Below are 8,801 nucleotides of genomic sequence, written 5' to 3' on the forward strand. Positions count from 1 at the left end.
CTACGTGTCAAGTATTTACGTTTTTTTTTTTTTTTTTTTTTTTAATTTTACGTGCATTGGTATTTTGCCTGTCTGTGTTGAGTGTCAAATCCCCTGGAATTGGGAGTTACAGATAATTGTGAGCTGCCATGTGGGTGCTGGGATGAACTTGGGTCCTCTGGAAGAGCAGCTAGTGCTCTTAACTGCTAAGCCATTTTTTTTCCAGTTCCAATTTTTAATGTTTTTGTTTTGTTTTATTTTTCGAGACAGGGTTTCTCTGTGTAGTTTTCGTGCCTGTCCTGGATCTCGCTCTGTAGACGACTGGCCTCAAACTCAGAGATCTGCCTGGCTCTGCCTCCCAAGTACTGAGATTAAAGGCATGTGCCACCACCGCCCGGCAATTTTTAATTTTTAAAAATGACTTAATGTGGGGTTGGGGATTTAGCTCAGTGGTAGAGTGCTTGCCTAGCAAGCACAAAGCCCTGGGTTCGGTCCTCAGCTCCGAGAAAAAAAAAAAAAGAAAAAAAAAATGACTTAATGTATACAGGTGTTTTGCCTGCAGATATATACGTTCCCATGTGTGAACTTAGTGTCTTCAAGGGCCAGAAAGGGTTGGATGCCCAGAAACTGGAGTTAGAGGTGTTTGTGAGCCCTGTGTGTGCTGTGAACCAAACCCAGTCCCTTTGCAAGAGCACCAAGTACTCTTAACCATCTCTCCAGCCCTTATTTATCTGCAATAGGTCTTGCTGGTCTGGAACTTGCTATACAGACCAGGCTAGCCTTGAATTCAAAGATCCTCCTGCTTCTCCTATCTGAGCACTGGGATTCAAAGTGTATACCACCACACCCAGCTGTTTTTAACTATGTGTATGTGTGGGTATATGCACCTGAGTGGAGTTGCCTGTGGAGGGCAGAACAGGGTGCCAAATTCCCTGAAGATGGAGTTACAGGCACTTTGTGAGCTGTCCTAAATGGGTGTTTAGAACTGAACGTAGGTCCTTTCGAAAAGCTCAACTACTGAGCCATCGCTATAGCCCCAAAGGTGTAGCCCAAGCAGGCCTCACACTCATGATCCTCCTGCCTTTGCCTCTTCAGTCTACCTTACTATACTGGTGTACACCACCACAACCAGCTCATGCAACATTTTTAGTTATAACCTTTATATGCATCTGAAATGGTTTCCAGCAATCTCAAGGGGGCCAGTGAGATGGCTCAGCAGTTAAAGGTGCTTGATGGCAAGTCTGATAACCTGAGTTCGATCCGAGACCCACATGGTAAAAAGAGCAGGCTTTCTCAAATTCTTCTCTGAACTCCGCATATGTTCCATGGCACATTCGTGCCCACATACATACACATGTATATATACAATAAATAAATGTAATAAAAAAATCTAAGCAGACTGCTGAATCAGAAAGACCAAGTGTAAAGCCCCAGGCCTGGTAGTTATTAGTTTTGTGACCCTGAGCAAGTCATTTCCCCTTCCCTTTTCTCATCTGAATATAGGAATAAAAACTCCACATTTCAAAGATTGCTGTAAGGACTCAAAATACAAACATTTATTCAACAAATTTATTGAGACCTGCCCTGTAGAAAACAAAAAAGCCAAGTAAGAGCAGTCTCAACTCTGAACAAGCTCACAGTATGGAAACAGAAATAAAAAACAACACTGCTACTAAGTGCCTTAAAACAGAAAAAAACTAGAAAGGATGTAGTGTTCAAAACTCTGGAATCAGAACTAACCAGGCAGGGCACAAGCCTCCATGTGGAGACAAGCTGGAGTGACCATCCAGAAGGGTTCTTGCGACCCACAACCACACCTCCCTCGGTCTCCTGCAGCTCACTGCAGGCTGGCCCACTGCAGGGAGGTGTAGACCACCTTCCCATCAGGCTGAGGGGAGCAGAGAAGCAGGGTCTTTCTGACACTGGTTCCCAGGCGGCCAGCAGAGACCAGGTCCTGAAGTGGGATGGGGTCTTCAGCCGCCCAGCACTGAGCAATGTAGTGAGCGTGGAAACGCAGCGGGTCACCTGGAGGAAAGAGACAGATGCATTAGCAGTTCCCGTCTGCAGAGGCTGGAACACCGACAAGGGATCTTCTGCTTACTGCATTTTTGGTTCCTTTGTGTGCTGGATATAGAAGCCAGGGCCTTGTGTAGATTAAGGAAATATTTAGTAAGTACCACTTCCTGATTAATTAAGTATATGAGTGTTTGCTTGTCTGCATGCATGTATGTGTACCATGTGTATGGCTGGTACCTGCATAGGCCAGAAGAGAGAACTAGGGTAACCCACAGAACTGGGGTTACAGGTGTTTGGAGCCACCATGTGAGTGCTGGGAACCAGATCTGTCTGGGTCCTCTGCAAGAGCACCACTGAGCCATCTCTCTAGCACCCATGCTAGTCTTGAACTTGCCCTGTAGCTCACACTCACCCTAACCTTGGCATTCTCATTCTCCTGTCATAGCTTTCTGAGTAGCTGGAATTAGGGGCTTCATGGACATCGCAGCACACACTGAATATTTTGAAACACATACCCTTGGACCCATCTACTCTACTTTTTTTTTTGGGGGGGGGGGGGCGCACGGAGTTTCTCTATATATGGCTCTGGCTGTTCTGGAACTCACTATATAGACCAAGCCGGCCTCAAACCACAGAAATCTGCCTGCCTGTTTCCCAAGTGCTAGGAATAAAGGTGTACACTACTACACCTGGCATCTCTACTCTTAAGGATCTTCTCTCTCTCTCTTTTTATATCTATTTTTATTTCCTGTGCATTGGTGTTTTGCCTGAATGTAGGGTGTCTTGGAGTTACAGACAGTTGTGAGCTCATATGGGTGCTGGGAATTGAACCTGGGTCCTCTGGAAAAGCAGTCAGTGCTCTTAACTGCTAAGCCATCTCTCCAGCCCTCTTTTTCCCTTTTTTGGAGACAGCTGTTTCATGTGGCCCAGGTTAGTTTCAATGGACCAAGATGGCTTCACAATTGCCAAAAAACAGAATAGAAAGCACAGAATAATAACTTCTGTGGTACAAGGTACACCTATAAGCCTAAACAATACATAACTATCACGATTAAAGGATATGGCGAGACATGCTTGTAACCTCAAGCACTTAGAAGGCTTAGGCTGGGGACTCAAGGCCAACCTGGGCACCACACAGAAAGACATTTTACACACACACACCCCTCCAAAAAAAATGAGAAAAAAAAGAAAGTAAGTCAAGATTAAAAGATAAGCCACAAGTGCTGGGGTGTAGCTCATTAGTAGACCACTTATGGAGCACAGGCAAGATCTGATCCCTAGTACTGCAACCACAAAACAAAAACGAAGCCAGTCTGAGACTCTACTAGGCTAAAGAAAAAAAGATTTTATGACAGGATAGAGCAAAAATTAAAGTCCTTTGCTAATTCCAGCACTTGGGAGGCAGAGGCAGGTGGACCTCTGAGTTCCAGGCCAGCCTGGTCTACAGAGCTAGTTCCAGGCCAGCCAGGGCTACACAGAGAAACCCTGTCTAGGAAAAACAAACAAACAAACCAAACAAACAAACAAAAAATAAGTCAATAGGATTTTCAAAAAAAAAAAAAAAAAAAAAAAAAGAGCCAGGCAGGAAAGTTTTGTGGGCCTTTTTGCAACTACTTAGCTCTGCCAGCATAGCGCAGCAGCCACGGGCTCTGTAAGCAGAGGCCCTCGGATGGCTTTAGTTACTGAACAGCTCAGTCTGTCCCTCGAATAGGTGAATCTAAATTAGCAGGATAGAAATCTAAGTAAGACTGTACAAGACGGTGAATCACAGGCAATGGAAATTTAAAATGTGGAGCTGGCAAGATGGCTCAGCGATTAAGAACGCCTACCACTCTTCCAGAGGACCCGAGTTCAGTTCCTTCCTAGCAGTCACATCAAATAACTCACAACTGCCTATAACTCCAGCTCCAGGAGTATCCATGCCATCTTCTAGTCTCCCTGTGCAACCACACACATGCACACATACTAACACACACACACACAAAGGAACAATCTTTAAGAGGGGGGAGGGGATGAGAATCTAAACCATGAGACTGTGTGGCATTCTAAGGGGACTGTTGCTATATCCCTGCCTGGCAGCTGGGCTCCTGGCAAGAGCCTAGCCAGAAGCCAGAGTCTCTGGCTGTTAAAAGGCTCCCACCAGCTGAGAGGGTACATCAATATGCTTGAGGAACTAATCCCGTAACTGTTTTCCTGGAGGCTTAGCAACTTTGAGCCTCAGGCAAAATTTAAAAATAAACTTAGAAGCATTACAGTGACTGAGGCTTTGGACACTATTTCACAGGAGACAAGGATTCTCTCAGTGTCCCGTACACTGAGTACTGTTTTAGAAATAGTGACGTATTAGAACTAACTGGTCTATGCCAGGCCTGAATGCTTATGCATTTTTTTAATCACCTCAGCACTCCCACGTTTGAGGCCAGCCTGGGTGACATGTACCACTCTGTTAAAAAGAAGTAAAAGAGGCAAGAAAAGAACAAACGGTTTAGCTTGTGGTTCAATTTAATGTGTAGAATTAGAGCTGGGTGTGGTGGCACACATTTGCCATCCTAGCACTAGGGAGGCCGAGGCAAGAAGATGCTTCCAACTGTGTCAGGTAGTAAACTGGACTTGGGATTTGATAGTGAGATTTTGCATGAAAAGAAAAGAAAGTCCTGGTGTGGTAAGCAGATGCCTTTAATTCCAGCACTCTAGAGACAGACAGGTGGATCTCTGTCTGAGGCCAGTCAGGGTTACACAGTAGACCTTATCTTAAAAAACTGAGATTGCCCGGCATGGTGGTGCAAGCCTTTAATCTGAGCACTTGGGAGGCAGAGGCAGGCTCTGTGAGTTTAAGTCTACCCTGGTCTACACAGCAAATTCTGGGCCAGTCAGAGCTACACAATGAGCCCCTACCTCAAATAAATAAATAAATAAATAAACAAACAAGGTATAGGATTAGGTAATTAACTGATTTGAACTAGTTATTTTAAGCTGCAGGTTCCCAAGTAGCTGGGGATACAGGTACATATCACCTTACTCAGACCTAGCTAGAACTTCAACGATCAAGGGTACTTAAATGGCATGCATTTTCAACCACCTGTCATTTTACTTTTGATTGTATTTTTCACATACATGACCCTACTTTTTTTTTTTTCCCCCGATACAGGGTTTCTCTATGTAGCTCTGACTGTCCTGGAACTCGTTCGGTAGACCAGGATGGCTTTGAACTCACACGAACTACCTGCCTCTGCCTCCCGAGTGCTGGGGTTAAAGGTGTGTGCTGCCACCACCTGGTGACCCTACATTTATTTATTTTTAATTTTTTTTTTTTTCCTTTTTTCAGACAGGTCTTGATACCCAGCCCTGGCTCACCTGAACTCACTATGTAGCCTATATAGGTCTCAAACTTGTGGCAATCATCCTGTCTCAGACTCTCAAGTGCCAAGATTACAGGTATGGCCATCACACCCCATTTTTTTTTCTTTGTTGAGATGGGGTATCATGTAGCCAAAGCTAGTCTCAAAGTGGCTATGCTTCCACTTATCATTAGAGGCATGTACCACCATACCCAGCTATAATCCTACACATCAATTCTTTGATAATTACTCCTATGTTTCTCAGACAACTGTTTCGTTGTTGTTGCTGCTATTTTTCTTGCTGTTGTTCTGAGACTGTCTCTATGCCTCCTGGATGGCCTGGAACTCAGAGATACACGTACCTCTGCCTCTCCAGTGCTGGGATTAAAGGAAGAGACCACCTCTCTGGCTTAATTGCTATGTTTTGTTTCCAACCTATTAGTGATTTTGTTGCTTTTAATCTTTCAAAATCTGTATCTTTCAATCTATAAAGAATCCTGTAGCGAATGTGCTCATATGTTCTGTGAACATTTTTAAGCATTTCTAAGCCAATCTTCTCGATCACACAGAGTACTTATGAAAAGTTACTAAATCAAGCCAGCTGTTGTGACATAAGCCTGTAATCCCAACACTTGAGAAGTAGAGAAAGCAAGACTTTGCATTCCAAGGCTAGCCTGTGCACCGTAGCAAATTCCAAGCTCTTCTGGCGACATGAGACCCTGTCTCAAACAAAACAAGTTATTAAACTACTCTCCAGGAGCTCAGGAGAACTCTCACATTATTTGCTGTACTTTTCTGTGTCCCCAGGGCATAGAGGTGACACAAGAGAGAAAAATGCAGAACAAAGACCATCAGGAAAGGTACAGCCACTAGAGCCCCAACCTCAACTCACCAGGATAGACCAGGAAGTCACCACCAAACTTCCCAGCTGCGCTGAGGAAGAAGCCTCTCTCCCACAGGTCTCGGTAGATGCTGTAGCGCAGCTCGTGGGCAGGACGGCCAGCGTGGGGCCAGTCTTTGGACTGCACACGCCAGTCCAGAGGCTTAGCCTTTACAGGCCGAGGCCTGGCAGTGGCCAGCTGGATGAGCAGGGCTGACCTGGGCAAGGGGGTCACCCCGTTTGAAGGCCCTGGTTGGGGAGATGAAGAGTCTGGGGGAGGTGTAGAGAAGAATTTACTGAATCCACAAGGCAAGGTCTCCTTATCCCCAGAAAAACCCCAACTAAAATTCCCCAAGGCTTCCTTCCCTCCTGCCCCAAATCTGAACTCCAAACCCTATTCTCACCTGCTCCCTCCTGCTCCGCAGAAGCCTGCCCATCACCACTTGTCTCACTCGCTTGGGTAGCTTCGCTTCCACCGGCTTCTTGGCCTTCTTCCGCCCCTGAATCCTGTTCCAGCTTCTGCTTCTTGGCGGCCTGGCCCTCTTCGATCTTCTCTTGGAGCTCCTGACGCCGGGTCTCACGGGCCTCGGCTGCCAAAGTGCTCTGCTCCTGGAAACTCTGCTCTTGCTGGCGTTTGAACGATGCTAGGGCCTGAGAAGTACACTTAGCTGGAACCCCAGGGCACACACAGCCTGCGATCCCTTAGGAAGACAGGATTTCTGACCCTGCTTACAGACCAGGCCCTCCCAGGCATTCCCACCACAAGGCCCTTTCGCTTCTTACCAGGCCATGGCTGCGGGGATCCGGACGCGGGGCGCTGACCAGCGTCACGGCGCCTATCTCGGCCAGGAGCCGGGCCTCTTCGGGCAACAGCAGAAGCGGGAGGCCCAGGCGCGAGTTCTGGCGGGGCCCGCGGGGCAGGGCTCCCACCGTGCGGCCCCCGACTCCCAAGCGCTCCCGCAGCGCCTGCACCGCCTCAGCTCCCCACACCAGCGAGCGGCCATTAGCGACCTCCACCACCAGCATCCTCCTGCAGGGTAGGAGGCGACGCGGTCACCCCGACAGCCCCGCGGACCCGACCGAAGCCTTCCACGCCCCAGTGCAAGCGAGGCCCCGCCCCCTGAACCCGAGGGAGGGCGGGGCCGGGGTTGCCACCTGCGCCCCAGGCCCGAGCCCCACCCGGAAGGACCGTTCAAGACCACGCCTCCCGGGCAGGTCCCACCGTTCCGCTCCCCTTCAGCTCCCGGTGACCATCGTCTCTGCCAGTGCGTGCCACCGCATCAACGTCTCCTCAGGGAGACCTCCCGCCACGGCGGTCGCACCGCCCTTTTCCGCCAAAGTGCGTGTCTTCCTTCGGGCGTGTCCGTCAGGTCTCTGGAACCTGGACGTGGAGCGGCGGTCTGCTCAAGCCACACCCTCTTCTAGAAACTGGGAGCCCAGCCCCTCCCGCCTCCAATTCCCGAGGTTCGCCTTTTCCCGCCTATTCGCCCGGTCGGGCTTTAAAAGAAACCCAGTCCCGGGCTGCGCAAGCCGTTCGAGGTTCCAGCCTCCTCGGCTCGGCTCCATCGGGAGCCCGGCCCACCCCGAACACAAGCGTTTCAGCCTCTTCTTCCGGCGATCCCGGCTCGGTCGAACCCGCCACCCCTTCCAAGTCCTTGGCAAGAGGTTCGGCACTGGCGCCCAGCCAGAGCCCGCCAACCCTCCCGGCTGCGGCCCCCGCCCCCTCCCTACCCAATTCCGGGAGTCCGCGCACGCGATGGAACCCCCAGCCCTCGCACTCAGGGCGCAGCAGACGCCTCGGCTCCCCTTCGCTCTGCCGCACCGTCCTCGGGCGGCGCCAGCAAGTCAGCGCCTGGCCCACACTCTCGGTGGAGGCGGAGCAGGCTCCGTCGACGTAGGGCGTCCTCCGTCACCCCGTCACGTCCGCAAAGCGGAAAGCCTGAGGCGAGCTCGCACTACCGCTCGGTCTCTAAAAAGGGGGACCTTGCGGGGGGTCATCGCTCTTGTCTCCACCCCCACGTCCAACGAGTCATGTAGGCCCCGCCCCGTTACGGATGATCTCGCCTGTCACCTTTTCCCGGCCTTCTATGGCTCCGCCTTCCTCCCTCCCCAAAAAGGCTCGACGTTTCGAGAAGCTGTTGGCTCCTGCTGTTATTAAACCAAGTCCACTTACACCCGATTGTTTCCTGAGTTAAGCCAACACTGTTGGCCTCACTGGCCTTTGACAGTGACCCAAAACGTTTCCAGCGCTCCGAAATGAGCCCAAGGACTTGGCCCCGCCCACATCCTGCTAGTCTCTGACACCTCCCACCCCGCCTGATTCCGACTGTCTCCGAAGTTAGCCGAAAGCATGCGGCCCCGCCCACATCGTGCTGCGTTTGTGAACCCGCCTAAGGCTGAACAGCGACTTTTGGAACCGATTATCTCCGGAACACGCCGAAGCGCGTGGCCCCGCCCACATCCGGCCGAGTTAGAGAACGCATCTAATTCCGAACCGTGACTTTCGAATGCGACCCTCTCCGAAGTAAGCCGAAGCTCGCGGCCCCACCACCACGCCGTGAGCTTGAACTACCGAGTGTGCCCGAAGG

General features: G+C 50.1%; 1 protein-coding gene across 5 annotated transcripts; it reads right to left on the minus strand.

Moving 5' to 3' along the window:
* Window positions 1-1,513: 1,513 nt before the first annotated feature.
* Window positions 1,514-8,727, minus strand: Tsen34 (tRNA splicing endonuclease subunit 34). 5 transcript variants are annotated; one of them, XM_052712097.1, is made up of 6 exons: window positions 7,945-8,194; window positions 7,436-7,594; window positions 6,997-7,243; window positions 6,618-6,864; window positions 6,226-6,483; window positions 1,514-2,004 (listed from the first exon to the last, which is right to left on the minus strand). In XM_052712097.1, exons 3-6 carry the CDS (start codon window positions 7,237-7,239, stop codon window positions 1,817-1,819), a joined length of 936 nt encoding a protein of 311 aa, XP_052568057.1. In that variant the 5' UTR covers window positions 7,240-7,243; window positions 7,436-7,594; window positions 7,945-8,194; the 3' UTR covers window positions 1,514-1,816. The 5 variants fall into 5 exon arrangements, with proteins under 5 accessions (XP_052568057.1, XP_052568059.1, XP_052568058.1 ...); XM_052712099.1 differs by lacking the exons at window positions 7,436-7,594; window positions 7,945-8,194 and adding an exon at window positions 8,709-8,727; XM_052712098.1 differs by lacking the exons at window positions 7,436-7,594; window positions 7,945-8,194 and adding an exon at window positions 8,387-8,495.
* Window positions 8,728-8,801: the final 74 nt, after the last annotated feature.

The sequence above is a fragment of the Peromyscus californicus genome, unplaced genomic scaffold (assembly GCF_007827085.1).
Source record: "Peromyscus californicus insignis strain IS unplaced genomic scaffold, ASM782708v3 Scaffold_4__1_contigs__length_199733344, whole genome shotgun sequence".
NCBI classification, from domain to species: Eukaryota; Metazoa; Chordata; class Mammalia; order Rodentia; family Cricetidae; genus Peromyscus; species Peromyscus californicus.

Coding starts and splice junctions, on each gene's coding strand:
- Tsen34 (XM_052712099.1), bottom strand. CDS start 7,239: ATGCTGGTGGTGGAGGTCGCTAATGGCCGCTCGCTGGTGTGGGGAGCT. Junction 6,484..6,617: donor TGCGGAGCAGGAGGGAGCAG/GTGAGAATAGGG, acceptor CACCTCCCCCAG/ACTCTTCATCTCCCCAACCA. Junction 2,005..6,225: donor TGACTTCCTGGTCTATCCTG/GTGAGTTGAGGT, acceptor TCTTTCCTCCAG/GTGACCCGCTGCGTTTCCAC.